The sequence below is a fragment of the Macrosteles quadrilineatus genome, unplaced genomic scaffold (genome assembly GCF_028750875.1).
Source record: "Macrosteles quadrilineatus isolate MER2022 unplaced genomic scaffold, UCM_ALF_1.0 Scaffold_2__2_contigs__length_208266976, whole genome shotgun sequence".
NCBI lineage: Eukaryota > Metazoa > Arthropoda > Insecta > Hemiptera > Cicadellidae > Macrosteles > Macrosteles quadrilineatus.
This window is the reverse complement of record NW_026542595.1, coordinates 130,788,911-130,808,191: the sequence shown is the minus strand read 5'-3', so window position 1 is coordinate 130,808,191 and position 19,281 is coordinate 130,788,911. Positions and strand designations below refer to the sequence as shown.

The 19,281-nt window shown below is 35.6% G+C and overlaps 2 protein-coding genes across 2 annotated transcripts in view; both read left to right on the top strand.

Moving 5' to 3' along the window:
- The window catches only part of LOC128985428 (uncharacterized), a 433,133-nt gene that overhangs the window by 351,874 nt on the left and 61,978 nt on the right, over window positions 1-19,281 (top strand). The window lies entirely within an intron of this gene.
- LOC128985418 (U4/U6.U5 tri-snRNP-associated protein 1) overlaps window positions 10,486-19,281 on the top strand; it is a 41,472-nt gene continuing 32,676 nt past the window's right edge. Inside the window, exon 1 of the mRNA XM_054404896.1 lies at window positions 10,486-11,083. Coding sequence (XP_054260871.1) covers window positions 10,903-11,083 — 181 coding nt within the window. The 5' untranslated portion in view covers window positions 10,486-10,902. The remainder of the gene's footprint in view (window positions 11,084-19,281) is intronic.

Below are 19,281 nucleotides of genomic sequence, written 5' to 3'. Positions count from 1 at the left end.
GGCTATTCAGTGGTCGCAACCGTGATGTTGGGATAGATGAACCTCCTTGGTCCTTTTGATTTCCACGAGTTTCTTCAATATGTCCGCTGCAGACCAGCAATGTTCTAGATACAGTACTTCAAATGATTTATAATAGAATCTTTGTTTTTTCTGAGAGGATGTGCAATATCTCGGATGTTGAAAAATCAATTGGAACAGAAAACTTGATGCAACGTTTAGTAGAAGTAACTGTTTTAATTTCATCTTCTGTAGCAGCTAGATATTTTATATCTTCATCCTATGGTACCTACTTTTGATCTAATGTTAGATTAAATCCCTAATTTTAGAATACAATCAACTATCAAAGCGCTTACCGTAGATAGTTAGGTTTCAACTTACTGTAAAAAGAAGGCAATTTTACATCTGAAGATGGTTTCTATATGCCTATCACACTTTTAGCTTTAGCATTTACAGCTCTGCAATGATTTGATCCGAGATTGTGTTTCTTGTGAATACTAGTAACTGTTACAAAAGTTTGATTACAAATGTCTGTGTATTGAGTTAGCATTTTCAAATTTGGATCGTGTTACAAGAGTCAAAGCGGTGATTATATTAAAAACTAGCGCGTTACTGGCGTTACTGCGCTAAACAACTATTATTTTAAATGGTAATTTGTTCTTTAAAATCTATATCTTTATATAATTATTTATATTAGGTGTATGAATATATAAGTTTTTACTTTGATAAAGGTTTTTACTTTTTGTGTTTACATATTTAATACATTAGGGGAGAATTTAAACGTTGTTGAGTTCACAGGTGTGCTGCGATTGGGGTTTGATATATTTGGACTTATCTAAAAGTAAAATAGTTTTCTGTGCTGCATTCTGTGGAAATATTGTGGCACTATTCCAAATCATGACTAATACAGAATGTTGTGATTATTCAAACCAACAGTTGGGGAAAGTAAACATCTGCTTTTAAATTATATTTATTTGTAAACATTGTAGTTCCAAAAGTCTGATATTGGACCCCTTAACCCTCTGGGGCGGAGCCCTTTTGACGGATCTGCTCCAAACTTCACACAAACCATCCTTGAATAATGCTTAACTAGTGTACATGTTGCTCGAATTCGAGCAATTGCAAAGTATTACAGAAGTTATTTCAAAACTAATAACACAGTCATATTTACAATGAGTTTAAAAGACTCAAATCAAAGATTACCGGGGTGTAACTCATGGTGATACTCACGATGTATACAGGGTGTTTTTTTAAAAACTTGCATCTTTATTTATGTAAAAACCGCAATAGATAGAAATATGCAGTTTTCGGGAATCATCTATTGACGTAGAGGGCCCAATTGTTTTGAATTCTACGTTACATTCACATTCCCCCCCTTTCCCCCCCTGCCCTCAACTTAATGTTTTTAAATAGCAAGGTACCCCTTGTGACATATCAAATAAAAGAGCATGAAAAAAGAAAATGTTTGATGAAAAAAAATTGAAAATCGGTTCACAAATTTGCGGGATATTTCCCCCTCCCCGGAACTTATTTTTTTTTAATAGCAAGGTACCCCTTGTGACATATCAAATGAAAGAGCATGAAAAAAGAAATGTTTTGGTGAAAACAAAATTAAAATCGGCTCATGAATTTGTGAGATAGTCCCCCCCCTTTTCCCCTACCCATAACTTGTTTTTTAATAGCAAGGTACCCGCCCTTGTGACATATCAAATGAAAAATAAATTTCATCAAACATTTTCTTTTTTCATGCTCTTTCATTTGATACGTCACAAGGGGTACCTTGCGATTTAAAAAAATTAAGTTGGGGGCAGGGGGGGAAAGGGGGGGAATGTGAATGTAATGTAGATTTCAAAACAATTGGGCCCCCTACGTCAATAGATGATTCCCGCAAATTGCATATTTCTATCTATTGCGGTTTTTACATAAATAAAGATGCAAGTTTTTAAAAAAACACCCTGCATAACAGTTTCCTGTAAATATTTTACCATATTTCATAACCTGGTATTTTTTTTTAGTGTTTTCTACAAACATTTCCTGACTTATAGCCGCATAAGGTTGTCCATGTTTATCTTCGTTACTGATTTTGTTATCTTTGTTTATTGATAAACCTATGCATGGTACCACCCTTGTCGCCAGCAGTAAGTTAACAAATTTCAGTCATTCTAAAGATAAAATATGTTTTCTTTTTAAGGACTTCCTGTTGTCTGTCACAATTTTATTTGTTCAATAGGCGTACTTTTGGTTAGTTGCAATAACGTTAATTATATTTACCTGAGAAAATGCAGAGTTAAAGAACTGATGTTGTTCAGTTGATATTTGTTTCCCTTAGCTATATATAAATAATAATTAAATGCCTTCAATAAAAATGTTAGTAAACAGGTTTCTTGACTTTTATGGAAACGTAGATTAATATCATAGACATACCAAATTTATTTAGCCTTAGAGGGCTTTCCTCTCCAATGATCACAAAGTGAAGTCCATGTTTCCTACTAAAATTTGTAGCACTTCGGCTAACATCCTCGTTCATCGCTTGTAGGAATCTTCATCTTGTAGGTGTTCTTCATTATATAGGCTAATAACGATCATAAATTCTTTAAAAAATATTATCTCTATTTCTTCTACTCGGTGGCGTTCTATGACATTTTATGTCTACATAATTTGCAAATGGGTTCTTTTTTGTAGGACGCATTTCTTTCAATTGAATCTTAAAAATATTAACAGCAATTAAATATCCAGCTGATCATAATGTAAACAAATATGTTCCTCTTAAGGATAACATGGGAACTTTAAAAGCCACTGAGGCAGAGCCCAAGGGACTTTTTCAAAAATGTAAGGTCAGTTTGTAAATCTACGCGACATGCTCTTTCATATTGTTAAAATCGGTTAAGAAATGGCAGAGAAGATCAACCAACAAATTTAGTGTTGGCGTATTAATTATATAATAGATAATGCCTGAAAGTTTCATTACAATCTGTCAAGCAGTTTTGGAGGCCATAAGGTACCTACATACATATAAATACATATAGTTCCTCTTTTGTAGATAGATAGATGGATAGATTTTTCAAATTCAGTTTATTTTCTCAAATTACAGTTTGATATACAACACAAAGTTTATTTTCTTTTAAACAACAAAATTAACCTATGTAAATATCTCAAGAATATACCTTTCTTGTATACACCAAATGAAACATTGTATATGCAGAGGCCTACATAAATTATATTCTTTGTAACTAAGTTTAATGAAAGACAGAACATTATTATACAATTACTTAAACTGCAACTGAGTAAATATTAGGCCTCTAAATGCCTGATGGGAGGTTCCTCTTTAATCTCTATCTAGAAATAATTTGTCAGCATTAGGTAACAAAAATAAACTAAATATGTTCGGTCTTTTATATGTTGTGCTAGTTTTTGAAAATAGAACAAAGCCACTGGTGAACTTAATTTTGCCCAATTACATACACAAATTAGAAGTGTCTATAGATTCTTTTTGAGGAAAACTAGTAATGACTATACATAATTAACTAACATACAAGCGGTTAAGTGTCTGGACATATTTTGTGGTCAGTAGCATTAAGACAATTGTTTTTATGATAAAAAAGATACCGGTAGTGAATTTACATCTTTAGAAATCAAATGACAACTTGTTTGTTAAAATTGGATGACAAACAACCGAGTCACAGTGTAAATGTTGTTACATTAGGTAACACAACTTAATAGGACTACCCGACTACCATACTGCTCTGTAAAATAACAAGAATATCCCTGCCGCAGCAAACTTGCAGACTAAGCAAATTTCCATTTGCCTGATTGGATTTACGCTAACATGTCTCCTTAAAAATATCACAATTATTCACTATTGAAATATAATTAGTTAAACGAGTACTTAGGTTTGCTGCAACAGGGACGGTAAAAAAGGGTTTTCATTGTAAAATGAAGGTTATTAAGAAATTAATTAATCTATTTTCCAAATTTGATCGAAATATGTTCATAAACAAGCAAACTACAACAGTTGACTTATTCTCCTTAAGAATAACATGGGAATTTAATTTTTTTTTTTTTCTCCGTAACACTTAGGCCCATAATAAAGCTTCAATATTTGTTTCAATATTTGTTGTGTTCAATATTTGTTGTTGTCGTTTATTTGTTTCTTAAGCTCTATAAAATGGTTTGGAAAAAAATTGTGAAATTTTATGTTTTTAGGGTTGAAAATAGGAAAAACCTATTTTTACCCCATAAACCCCCGTTCCCATAGTCTGATCATGCTGGTTCACAAACTCGTTCGAATGAATGTATGTTTACGTTTACTTGTTTATACCAAATTTCATCTAAATCATCATTTTCCTCGAGTTATCTTGCTAACGGACACACTCATATATATATGAATTTGAACAGATGGTGTTTTTGGCCTCTAGGGACCTCAAAACGAAAAAGTAAATTGGTCCCGGTTCTAGGTCTTATCATGTGTACTACGGTAATAATAGTAGCTTATTCCCTATAAGGAAAATTCGCTAAAAACATTCATCCATGGCTTCAGCTTTTTAAAACGTTATTATGATTTATCTGAACCCTACATTGTGCAATAATGTTCGCATTTCAAAGAATGAGTCAAACAGACACATATGGCTGACTGTAAACAAACCACCAGACCAGTTGACTTGTCCCAACAGCTGATTGAGTCATAGGCAATATGCACTGTGACCTTGGTGAGCAATGATCCATTATACCAACAGGCAGAACAATAATTAATTGCTTCCATATCTATGCATTTCTATTTGATAACCTCGAATAAACACGATCAATACAGATTTCTGATTGATTAGTACGAGTTGGTTCATAAATTTATTACAATTACTTTCTAACCCACTTGCTGCCATTAGTGTTTTTGTTTTATATCTTTCAACTTGCACATTAAAACTGTTCAAAATATTTATATTAACATCCCCTTTAAAACATTGTCTTTATTAAACATTAAACTATCTCTATTGCATAGGTAATTACATTAACAAAATCCATAATAGGCTTAAATATCTACACTCCTAAAAGAAAAAATGTATTTGATGAAAAAAATATATAACACATCAGCTCTCATAAATTTAAGCTTTACACTTTCAATTACTTGTACATATCGAATTGTCAACACAAATTGCAATACCTGCTGATCTATGTAAATCATTAGCATTGACATACAAATTGTAATTAGGTATGTTATATAGATATTCTTCACACGTATTAATCCACATTTCAGAAAAAACAATTGTATCTGGGGGTACAGTTTGAAGAGAAAGTTCCAAAATAAAATTATCAATGTTATGCCTCATAGTTCTAATATTCTGATGAATAATTTTTGTATTATTGCTCGTATAATAAATTTTTTTTTTTTTTTTTTAACTAAATACAAATAACTTTAGTGTATACAAATACTCAACATTAATACTGTAACCTAACCTAATCTAACCTAACCTAACCCAACAAAAACCTTTACAAAACAAAATATGAGATTGTGGTTATGGTTTACAAGCTATTGAGGCTATCACTACATGTTACCTGTATAACTTAAGAGTTCTCTTGCCTGGAAAGGAAAATTTACCACCTCTGACCCAAAGAAACTTGCAGACCTTATCCTTCCTCACTTGTCTCGCTGCAGTGTCCTGCCAGTATCCCTCTCCTTTCTGGTGTCAGAGCTTCTTATTGTGTAGATAGTCCAGGTTCATGTGTCTAGTTGACAAGAGTCCTCTTTACGCTTCGCTTCCTCATAAATTCCTCCTTGTCATGGGGCCTCACAAACTTGAGGATTTACTCTTTTATAACTTAGAAATTTTCTGCCAATTGTTCTCCAAGACTTTCATGTGATTTATTGAAGTTTGACTCCTGACTTCTTTGAAGTTCAAACATTTCATTGATTTTCCTCATGATATCGTCTGATGTAAGCTTACCTTCTTGCAGTTTAGCCTCAAAACGTAAGCTTTATCCTTCGGTTTCTCCCCAAGGCGGACACCTTCACACTAAATTTTTACTCTTATACAGTCTACGTCTGGCTGCTTGCTCATTTTTAAACAACTACCGTGGAACACTCTTTCACGTTCGTTACAGGTTATTTGAATATATGAGAGAACTTGATTGTTTTAGAGCACACCACACACAAATCCATTAATAAAATTGTAAAACAATAATATAAAAAGATTGTTGAAAACTGAAGAAATTAAAATTTTGCACACCTCTGTTCACTAACTTCAAAACCGGTACGTGGAATTAAATAAGTAGAGATAAGACCGGAGCACTATCATTTAACTGACTGTCTTGTCTGAGCGCTGACTCATAACTGATGGAATGAGCATGTTATGGTGATTGATCATGCCACGAGAGTCGATATACATTTATAATTTGTTTTGTACGCTGCATGTCATATCACAAAATTTTTGAAACCTGCCCTTAATCCTATTTAGCAGATACAAAAGGCATATATAACAGAGTACAATGTCACTGTTGATCACGTACAATTAGCTCCATCTTTGACACTGTTGTCGTGAATTTACCTGGCGATATTTCAAGGGGCTTATGGGTCCCAGGAAGCTCGAGCGTGGATTTCGTCAGAATTGAAATAACAAAACTTTTTATAATTAAGATCGCCAAATGTTCTCCTAAGCATTTCCGTTTTCCAATTCCAAAAGGAAGAAACTCGGATCTTGAAGGTTTTGTGAAAAATCTATCAGGTCTGAATTCATTTGGGTCTGCATAGGTCATTGGATCGTGGTGGATCCCGCTCACGGGAATCACAGAAATTGTTCCATCTTCATACTTCCGAAGAACGGCTGGAAAGGGCGGATATTTTCGGAGCACTTCATTTACCACACAATCCAGATAGGAATTGTCTAAACAAATTTTCATCGTCAGGCACTCGTTAATTTCCTCTCTTAACTGCTTTTGGATCGCTGGGTTTTTTGCCAACTCGTAAAGAGCAAAAACAATTGTTGATACTGTTGATGTGTATCCACCAGTAAGAAACACTGTACAATGAGCTACGATTGTCGACTCATCCCAATCCGGACATCTTGCTACGAGCAACTTCAAGAATGAATCAACTTGATTGTTTCTGTTGTGTCTGACCAAATGTCTGAAATAATCTTCAGCATGTTTGTATCCACGTTTAGAGGCAATAAGTCGCTTTATGAAGGCGGGGAAATGGAATTTACCACTATCATTATTCCTAAGAACCCGAGACATTTGCGCGAATTCTTCTTCCCCAGCAGGATCAGTACACCCAAAAACCGTCTGGTATAATACTTTGTTAACATACTGTCTAGAAATCTGCACGATGTCCACTGGATTTTCCTTTTCTAGGGAGGTCCAAACTTGGAGACCACATGCACGCACCGCTTCCAAGTTGTCGAATATACGTAAAATCCGACCCAATGGCTTTCTCAGCTGGGACCACTTGTCAAAATTATTTGTATTGAACACAGTATGTGTTATCTTGTCCTCCGGACTAAAACTACTGTAGGGGCGCTTGAGTGCTTGATTTCCAACATCTATAATATCTTTATCATCCACCACAACAGTGGTGAACTTCCACCATTTTGACCTATAACTATATGGGTTTTTTCCTTCTTCAATAGCTTTTGCTTTTGAATACAAATGTCTATAAAAGTCAAAACGCGAAACTTTAAACATGACCCATTTCAGATCTGGGCAGAATAAGGTGATAATTTTCTGATATATTAAGTACACCCAGAGGAAAAGCTTCATTGTGCCACTCACTCCCAAAACAGGCTACTGGTAGTAAAAAATGTTGATTTCCCACTGCCCAAAATTGGATTTTAGAAGATCAATTCCAGAAATAAAAAGAAAAGAAATTGGATGTCTAAAAAGACCTGTCTGTTGCAACTGCAGTACAGTGGTTCGGAATTTCAACTTTCTTTTGACTCAATGTCTACTACTCGATCAGAGATGGTTGGGTTTTCCACAGGACGGACAACTGGTAGTATTATCCAAGCTACCAATCATAACCTTCTGGCTGTCAAAACGATGATAATTCACTGAAAATAAAAAAAAAAATGTCACGCAAGTTGGTTTGTTGGACCCAAAAAGACACTGCAAACAAAATGTTTATAGCTTACAAAGAAAACCTCAAAAATATATTATAAGAATTTGATAGAAAAAAATACCTACCTGCACTCTAACACCTAATACCTAGTGCTTAGTGCACCTGACTTAAGTGGTTTTAATGGTTATATTGTATGGTTTTAATTTACTAGATTGCTTGTTTGTTGTTCAGGCGCGTTATCTTGGTAGCTTAGTACCGTTTATCAGATATATTTATTTAATGCTTGGAAAGTATTTTATGGGTACAGTTTTATTTTATAATTATACTACACTGCTACTATGTAAGTTTAGCTCAATAATTTAATAATAGTACAACTGGCATTTAGTTTTGCCTTTTGGCTTGGTTTTTATTGAGACCAGCTACTAGAGGTTTAGTCACTCTGCCTATAGTATAAATGTATTATTTTATGGCATTATTATTGAGTGAACTGTTTTATTGTTAGCTTGGGCATTAGAGTTGTTTATTGGATTATAAAATTACTAGTGTGCCTGTTGCTCAAATTCGAGCAATTGTAAAGTATTACAGGCGTTATTTGGAAACGAATAACAGTCATAATTTCTGATTACTCAACTCAAAGACAAAGATGATACGGTAATGTAATCAATTACTCCACTCCAGTTATTGAAACTGAAAACAAACGCTCTTGTGTGTATCATGAGTTTATTATGAACAGATGTAATAACTAATATAAATTATTTGTCTGTCTGTTTGTAAGTAAACAATAGTTATTTGTGTAACTAGTGGGCTAAGTGGCACTTTGCTGCACACAAGAGAAATGTTTACACACAAACCGTAGGGGAGTGTGGAAAGGCTCTCGAGTGTAGCAAAGGCAGTTTGCACTCGTGTTACACATTATATTTTTCCTACAGTTAATATAATTAATCATATAAATAATTAGTCTTTTTTAGGTTAGATTAAATCCAAACATTAAATGAAATGGGAAACGCTGCAACATCTGATTGTTGTCGTAATATCTTTAAGTGTTGCCAACTTATTTTCAAGCATACACAGATTACGTGCATAATAAAAGCACGCTGTTTTGTGTTGTTTGGTTAGAATACTGGTGTGCGCCAAAGTAAGGCTTTCTGTGCTTTAATCTGTGCAACGAAGCCCACTTTGTCGAGTGACTGTAGGAAAAATCTTTTCTTCATAAGAAATTATTGGTGTAAGGGGGCGTCTACACAAAAAATACTTAATTTTGACATATCGTTTGTAAAAATCTTTCCATTATTAACGGAGGAGTAGGTAGTGTTTTGTAGCAATCGCCTTTACGTATTATATATAAGTATAAGAGATAGTGTTTTTGTCCTTTGGGGACCTCAAAACGAAAAAGTCAATCGGTCCTGGCCGGACCTACTTGGTCTTAAAGTTACCAAGAGGCTAACTTTTTGCGATAATGGGAAATTCGCTAAAAGGAAATATAAAAGTTACCTGACAATTTGACTTAAGAGAATATTTTTAAAAACCCAACCACGATAACTATAATGGATGATGGTATTTTATTAGTGAATAATGGTTTACAGGACATCAGGGAAGTTGAGCTATGCTATCACTTTTAATTTAACTTGGACCTTACATAAATTAATAATTTCACAGTTACTCACCCTTTTTTAGTCTTTATATTTAGTCCAAATCCTCATATAAGTCAATCATAATATATCTCTGACCTGATAGTAATTGAACTGACACGATTTAATTATTAACAACAGTGCCTTATATGCTTAAACATCGAACCTTGTTCTCAACTTCACATTCCTTACTCCTCCACCTACTGACTAACTGAGCTATATTTTATCCAAGCATCTAATCATATCTTATCTAAAATGCAAGTTACCGCTACTTTATTACTCCTTCCAACAAAGTGGTTAAGTACACCTACCACCAACCAACCAGCTGATAGCCTCATTCCTATTCTGTTTACTTATCATTGCCATCCCAGTCAGTTGACAAAACTTCCATTACAGTATGCAATTTTTACTAAAACAACTATGCAATAGAATTCCAAATACGATTTCAAAAATATTTACTTTACTTGATTAGACATACTTTTCTTAGATGAGGATTAAAATAAATTGAATCTTAAAAGTTTCTACAGTACCGTACAACAATATTGGTAACAATGTAGATTGACCATCATTTGTGGTGGTATGTATGAAGACTATACCTGATGGAGTGGGGGTCGCGATGGCGGTGGTGGTGGAGTGAAGTGAGTTGGATTGGATTGGCTGAACTGAACTGAAGAGGAAGAGAGGAAGACAAAAATATTATTCATTATTGTTTGTGTGTTTGCCCGTTTGCCGTGTTTGTTTGCTTTCGCTTTGTCTTTTGTCGTCATCGTCAGTCGTCTCGTCACGTCACTCGTCCATCGCGTCTCGCGTCGCCGTCGCCGTTGGTTGAGTCGTCGACCGTCGATCCGATGTCAAGTGAAAAGTCGAGTCAATCAAACCAAATTTCTAGTGTGGCCTTGGATCAAACCATGTATGTTTTATCTATGATCAAACGCAGAGAGTCCCGAGTCGCAGTCGACGTCACTGCGCTGACGTCAGTTTTGTTTTTGGTATAATAATGCTACCCATGTTATTATCAATCTCAACTTAACCATATTACCGATTACCATGCATTGTTAGTGTTAACGTCTCATCCTTAGCCGTTTCGTTTGGGAACTAAACAATCTTTTTAAAGGACACAGTGTAGAGTTAGTTAAGCTACCTAGGTGAGTTTGCTAGCGTGTTTACGGTTAAGGTTGAATTCCAAAATCTTTTTGAAGTAGGCCTAACTTATCTTAGTTGTAGGATCTCAATATGGGATCACACAAAAAACATAAGAAAGAATCTAAGAAACGTAAACATCGTGAGCGAGATCGTAGCAGGTCGGGTTCAGATGAGGACATTGAAAAAGAAAAGAGACGCCATAAGAAACACAAGGAAAGAAAGAAGGAGAAACGCCCAAGACCTAGGAGTGACGAGTCTTATGAAAGTGAAGGTAAGAAAACTTGACAAATCTTAACTTAGGCCTAGGTCTATAGCCTTGATTGAGACTTAACTCCCTAGGTTGATTTTTCTATCTCTAAGAAAGCTGGGGCTGGTAGGGTAAGGGTAGATTACAGTAAGTTTAACAGGGAATCCCGAGATTCATCCTTTTCTGCCTAGGCTAATTACGTTACCTAGCCTAATTAGGCTATGAATGAATTGAGTGAAGTTGGTCTTTTAGAAATTGGTGTGTGTAAAGCCGGGTTTAGGCCTACACTAAGTTATATAACTTAGCTGGAGAGCTTTAACAAATGAGCTAGCCTAATAGCTCCGTAGCTACCGGTACATATAAGTTAGCTCTGCAAAATGTACCTAGCTCTGCTATAACTTAATTAAATTTTAATGCTTAATTTTCAGGGACGTAACTAGGCTATTCAGCACCCGGGGCAAACACCTATTTTGGCCCCCCCCCCTCAATTGGACTGAAACAAATTCCTTACAAATTATGATAGAAGAGACGAGGATTGATGTGCTTCTTTTTTTCTCTCTTTCGCTCTTTTGTGATTTTCCGCAACTGACAGTTTTTTTTTTTTATGAGTTTACCTATATTATTCAAAACACGAAAACACGAAAATAATATTGCTAGTAACACGCAAAGAAACAGCACCGCAACCACATTTCGTGTCCTGAACCACTGATTACGAGTAGAATGAAGTATGAACTGTTGTCAACTACACTAGTGCACAACATACGCAGTTAGTCAAGGTCAGACGAGCGTCGATGTGTTAGTGTTGTGTGTTTGTGGTAGGCCTATGTGTGTGTGTGGTGACTGGTGTGAGGGATGGGGAGCTGAGGGGTAGGCCTAGGTGGTTGCTGGGAGGGGGTAGGAAGTGTCCTGACGCTGCGCCGGCGCCGTCCTAGCTTTTTGACTCATCGACGACAGACAGACAACGCAGTATGCTCATCCTCATACTCGCTCCTTACAAGTTCATACGGACCGTTAACATGATTTGTAAACAGTATAAGTTAATAACAGTCAGTTAGCATTCATCATTTCACTTTGTACTTTCTTAGACTTAACTTATATAAAAATCAAAAAATATAGGCCTAATGATTTTCTTTTGCAACTCAAGACGGATTGAAAATATTTTCAACAATTTTTGTTTGTAAAAATCTGTGCCCGTGTTGGCGCCCCCAACAACTGGCGCCCATGGCTCATGCAATTAGGTTAGGGGCGTGACCCCCCTAGTTACGTCCCTGTTAATTTTGTGGAGCAGAGCTATACATAGCACGGGAGGAACTGGAGTGTTCAGATCCTAGCCAGATGACAAAGAAGAAGGTAGCCTACCTATTTCTTGCTGCAGCTACTGTGTGTGCTATTTTCAACACAAAGTAGAGAGAAGATATTGGATCAAGCCCTCACTTCAGGCTAGGAGTGATGAAATTTGTTGTGACTGAACTAGAAGCATTCTGACTACAAAATGAGTAGACCACAGCAAACAAACATGCGACATCAAAGGTGCCGCAGCGGCCTCTAGGGAGGGGGCAGCTACATAGCTCTGATACTTAAACAAAAATGCACGTATAGCAGAGCTTTATGACTAAAAAAAGCTTCTTTATCTGAGCTAACTTAGATATAGCTCAGATTTCCTTTGATGTTTACCGAAACTTTTGGATACTGTAGCCTTTTGGAAGACACTTTTTGAACTTCTAGCTGAGCTATATCTAGCTCTGCTATATAGCTAGCTACTGTATAACTTAGTGTTTAAACCCGGCTTTAACATTGATAACTTTTTGTCTAGGCTAGTTGGGATAGGTTAAAAGTTAGTGCCTATTTCTTAGTGTAGGTAATACCGTTGACTATTGGAATCTGAAGTAGACTAGGCTAAATGGACTAACTTAGCTGTCACTCAATTTTTTATTGTGAGCCAGTCATAGAAAGTGCTGACTTGTCTAAAATCTTATTTTTTCTACTCATTTTGAAGGGTCATAACAATTGCTATAGCACACAGTAAGGCGTTTATCAATTAGACTTGGTAAAAAAATTTGTGTAGGTACAGTATTCAACAGACATTCAGTAATTTAGATCAGCACAATCTGTCGGTGGCTAACGTCAACTATGACAATTTTGATTAAAAAGGTGGTGACAATTTTAACATGGGGATGGGATGTCTAGTTGTATCAATAGTCAAAGGTACCGGTACCTAATACTAACAACATATTTAACCCAAACAAAAAATAACTACCTGTTTGTGACTTAGGTAAGATTAGGCTTGTAGTAAGTTAGCATAATAAGTTAAGTTACAGAATGTAAGTTAAACGTTCTAACTTAAGAAAGTTAACTGATTAAGAGGTTAATTGTAAGAAAGGACCATGAAGTCCTAAGTTCGCCTCAATAAAGAAGGGTTTTCATTTAATTAAGTTTCAACAGGGACCTCACTTAATCGAACTTAAAAAAATAGGCAAGTTAGGCAATTCTAAGCACTTTCCCTCTGGCACGATTGGAGCAAAACCTGGTTTCACCATAAAATCTGTGTTGTAAGGTTGCTACATGCGTTAAACTTAACGGGGGGTCTTAAATTTGAACACCTAAGATAGGTAGGTACCTAACTTACCTTTATTTAAAAACTTACAGCCCCCAATTCACACAGGCTTAAAAGCTTCACCGACCACCCTGACATGACTCAATATGAACTTGACATGAAACTAATATGACATGTCTAACTAGAAATTATGTATTAATTAGTGTTAGTCCATCTAGTATCTCCATAATGTGACAAAATTCCCGTTAAGGAAAATATTATTGGCTATAGAATCATTTGAAGTGCTTCTATAGTAATGGCATAGCAATGGACATATCCTCAAGGTCGGAGCACGCTGCTTAGGATGAGCGACGAGGACTTCAAAGAACATTTTGCACGGTTTGCGCTGTAGGCCTACAAGGATGACCTGTTGATTTCATCTTTACAACTGAAACAAGTTCGCCGTAGGGAAGTATTGTGTTGCGATCAGGTACCCTATCGAACCATTAAACGCTTGACAACTCTCAACAGAAAGTACGTTAAACTCTGATGACAGATTCATTAGATTTTAAATAGGCTACAGTTCAACAGAAAAAGCTTGATTTTGCTTAGTCCACAGCAAAGTCCAACATTTCTCGGCAAAACTTCTAATCTAAAAAAAGGTGTTGCTCACAAATTACCTACTCGTCCGCAGCGTCTATACTATGCTACTGAAACCTACTCGTTTTTTATTGCGCCACCCTGTAACATATGTGTGTAATCAGTGTTATAGGTAGTATTCACAAATTTGAGTTTGTTAACCTGAAGATTTGTTTTTAAAATGACCCGTTGGTAATCATGGCTGAAATGTGCGAAGAAGTTCCCATTGGTAAAACTTGAAAAGCCTATAGTTTCACTTTGTACTTAGGACTACAATATTTGTCACGCTGAATCCGAAAATGCAATCACTTTTTTTAAAAAAAAGGTCTTACAGTGACAGAAAGCAAAATAAAAAATTACAAATCTAAGGTTCATAGAGCGGTTTGGATGGTGGTTTTGTCCGTTCCGTCCAAGTTCTAGCGGTGACTTGCACTTGAATAGGAAGAAGGTAGGGCCTATGTGGAGAGCCGATTTTTTAAATGGTTTTTATTGTGTTTTCTCCTCTATTTTAATTGTACTAAAACATACTGGTGATAACATAAATTAATAACTCAGTTCATTAAACTCTGAAAAGGCTAATTCAGTCACGAATCCATATAGAAGCCCGACCTACCTTTCTCACATTCCTAAAAACAGTAGTCTGCAGTCATCAATCTTAAGCTGTATTTCTAGATGTCTTTTACATTAGGAAATCTTTGCATTCCTTCTCATCATATCTTTGCCTCTCCTAACCTCTTGTTCTTTTCCAAACTGTTACAGTATTGGAACAAATCAATACCATAGTACAAGGAATCGCTTGTAGTGGTTTTGTTTTGCATCGCATAACAGCTGTTCACTCTACACAGAAAACATTTCTTCCTCATCGCTAGAACTTGGACTCGTAATTAAATCCTGTCATACTATATCAATATTTATTGTACCAGTTCTCATTTTTTATCATAAAGTTCCGTGGTTAGTTTATTGCTAATGAGGAAAAGAATGTCTGTTTTTGCCATCGTTAATTAGGCCTACTCCTTCTGTCTTGATGAAGTTCCTGGAAGGCTAATAATCACACATTGCCCCAGGTAAGTTTGGTTAAATAGTTTTTGTTATCTCCTTGTCATGAAATCAGTAATATTGGCTGCGGTTTTGTCCGTTTTTCAGAGTGATTGTCTGATGAGGCAGCTTCGTAGCCCTCTTGCTCCTAACAGGTACAGTGACAAGTAAAATGTTTAATATACTTAGTTTTAAGTAAATAATGGAAAGGAAAAAACTATAAGCCATACACATGAGGGCCCTAGAAATTTTGATTGAATATGTCTAAACATTTTTGTAGTTAATATTTTGTGCTTAAACAGTGAAGCTATAAAACAGTACCGGTAGGTCTATACATTTATAAATACAACTGTAAAAATATACACTTGGGAATATAAAAAATATAGGTAGGGTACGTGTAGAATCTATAAGTTTTATTTAATACGTGAAGACATTTGTAAGAAACTTTACTCAATTCTGTTACATCCGGACAGATTTTAGCGAATTTCCCTATAGGGAAATTTAGCAAATTTCTCTATTTACAAAAAAAGTGTGAAAATTAAGTGTTCTTTATGTAGACTCTCTCTTTCACCATTTCATATGGGCATCCATCAATATGGGCTAGGGGGGGTCTTGAGCCCCCCCCCCCCCATGAGGCAACATTTTTAGATTTTGCAGTAAAAAAATAAAATTGACAAACACATTTTAAGTAGGCTACAAAATTGTGTAAAATCAACCTTTTTTGACTAACATTTTGTGGGTGAAGATTCCTGGTCCCCCCTTCACAACTACACATGGGGGTATTCCTTACTCCCCTGCAGGGCATAAAATAAAAACAGTGGCTATGGGTGGTGCCGGCATATTTTTTAATGATTCCATATTTTAAAAGAATTTAAAAAGTATTAAAAAAATAACATCGTGTAAATATTTTATAGAGTATTCTCAGCTTCCGTTTCAAAGTAAACAAGTGATTAACAATGAAATTGTGATTTCTGAATTTGAACGAGTCAGTGAGAGTTAGAAGACTGAGATCAGACTAAATGGGGAGCTGGTTGGCAGCAGGAAGTACGTGTGCATGTGTGCGGGGGAGGCAGATAAGATAGTGATGCAATCCATCCAGTTTGCATCAAAATTGCAAATTAAGGAAACATAGGTTAAAAAGTCCCACTTTTTTATGACAGGTGAAAATCATATTCTGTTATAATTATCATTACAGTTACTTAAAGATTTGTTTCTCATTCTTCTATATAAATCTGTAACAACAATAAAATAACTAACAATAATTATAGTTATGATAATAAAAAGTGAAAATCTATATTGTAGTTTTAGGTTTTACATAGATATTTTCAACATGAGCTATGATTTTGGCGCAAGAGGTGAAGGAAGCCTTGGCCTGTTACAACCTTGTAGAATACGTAATTTAGTGAGATTATTAACAAGAAAATATTTAACCTGAAAATTCATTAAAAGATACATAGAAATATGTGATTTTCACTTTAATTTATATACAAATTTTCATTCCCCCTGACCTCCGGTAAGTCTGGCGCCACTGTCGCCCAGTGGAAATCCTTTAAAATTAGCTCTGCCCCCCCAGCCCCCTTTATGTAATAGCTAGATGCGCGCCAATATAGGCTAGCCTAATACAAGTCCTCAGGCTTCGCTCCTAGTATCTTCAAATTCATCTAGTCCAGGCAACGAAGACAAAAAAGACCAAATAAGGGAAACGACGCATGTATAAGCCAAATTTGGTACAGTTGTAGCGGATAGTGCTAACACTATAGGGTTTAACACTAAAGGCCCCATTTCATTAAGTGAACCACGTCAAACACAAATAACAGGGTCGCCGGATGACTGCCCCCCGGAAAACTACCCCCCCAAGCAGGTTACTACGTCATATTGACGTCAGAGACCGGGGGGGGGGGGCAGTTTTCCAGTCGCGGACACTCAAATTAAGTTGTCAAACAGTTCTAATCTAACCTAACCAACCAAACTTGCTGTAACATTTCGAAAATCTGTTTTATATTCACCATATGCATTTTCTATTATCCAACGGAATTACTCGAATTAAAATTACAAAGCATGATTTGTCTAGGGGGGGTAGTATTCCAGTCGCGGACATGGCTTCCATATTGGTTAGTTAGCAGATTTTGTGACGTCACGTTTCACCTGGGGGGGTAGTTTTCCGGAGGATAGTATTCCGCATCCCGAAATAACATGCATTTGATATAGAGAAATTAGGTTTTTTGTTATTTACGCAAAAACTAAAAGAGATACGAAGTAAGTGTAAATTACAAAGTTTTTAGGAATTAAAAACCCTATAAAATGATGTGCCACTTGACGTATGTTGCTATTTGAAAATTTTGAACAATGGTCATTTTCAAATTTAAAAAAATATTTTTTTAAAAATTTTTATCATTTTAAAAAACCGTTACTTGAAGCATATCAAAGTAAAGCTAATTTCATAACGAGTAAGAAAATTCAACAGGAGAAGGGCTAAATGCATTGGAATAGGAAACAGAGTATTAAAAATATATAGATAAAAAAAAACTGCCGCCATTTTTAAACGGAAAAAGATAATTAATTTCTGTTTTCGCCAAAATGTTTGTCTATCAAATACATTTAAAATGATGTATAGCATGACATATGTTTACGTTTGTAAATTCCGAGATTCAAACTAGTGACCTCAGTTTTCGGCACACCCTGTATTGGGAAAAAGTTAAAAATATTCTTACGTTATTCCTTGGAGTCGATTTAGCAGGAAATAATTTTATTTCATCCTTGTACGTTAAGCCATTTTTCCGTAATCAATTTGAGACACCTCTCGTGAAACAGCCTGTATATTTTAGGCCTATTACAGTTTTTTTCTTCTTTTTTTTCCTAGGACGCTAGGCACGAGCCCAGAATTGTTTCTCACATTACTTCAGGCTAGACCTTGGGGTTACGGCATTATCACGTGGATAAAATCCATTGGTGATTTGGCAGGATTTTAACCCGGGACCCCAGGAACCGGAGTCCCGCGCTCTAACCACTAGACCAGCTCACTCCCCAGGCCTATTGCAGTAGAACCTTGCTAATTTGAATTTCAGAGGAAAGATATTTCGAATTATGGGAATTTTGAAATATAGAGTTTAGAGTAAATAAAATTTGAATTATGGGGGGTCCTAGTTTTAAGTGTAGAGTTTGAGAGAATAGAGACTATCATGGAAACGTCAATAAGAGCTGTTCTTGTTTCTGTATTTTTTTTCTTGAATTTGAATTATAGAGACGGTAACACAGTTCTAATTGTAGTGGTTGATTTTGAATTTCGGAGGTAACAGTTTGAACTATGGCAACAAAATTTGAATTGTAGAGGCTCGATTATGAGCAAATTTGAATTGTAGAGGCTGCACTAAGCGTAAAAATCACTTTGAATTATCGGTATTTTTTATTTTAGAGGTTTTCTGAGGGGAACAGACAAACATTTCTAATTATAGATGTTTTCTAATTATCGAGGTTCGAATAAGTGAGTTTCTACTGTACAAAGTTGAAGATCGTAAAAAATTAACAATTGTTTGTACTGTTAGTTTTTTAGGCGTTATCATTTAGAATTTTTGAGGGAATTTAAGCTTAAAAATACCACTTTTGGAAATTTTACCAATCATTTAAGATTATGTTCTATATTTGTGTTCAATTTTAAGTCCCCATCTTGTTTCTAACGGGTTTAAATCACCATACAAAAGTTATATTATAGGTCGGCCGGATAGATAACGACCTGCACAAGGATTTGTTCCGCATGTAAGAGGAAATCGCTTTCTAAGCGGCCGACCCATAGCAACTTTCAGTGTTATTCTTCACAAGAATAACATGGGGGAAATTTAATGTCTTAAAGGGGGGGGGGGTGGTAACATTTGAATATGCAACTTAAGAATAATCCCAGATGATAACTGTGCTTTCATGCCTCTAGTACATCTACAAGTAGTCTTGGATCTGTGTCCCCCAGAGAAAGAGTTACACAAGTGACTGTATAATATTTTTCCCTTTTTTCTCCCCTCCATAC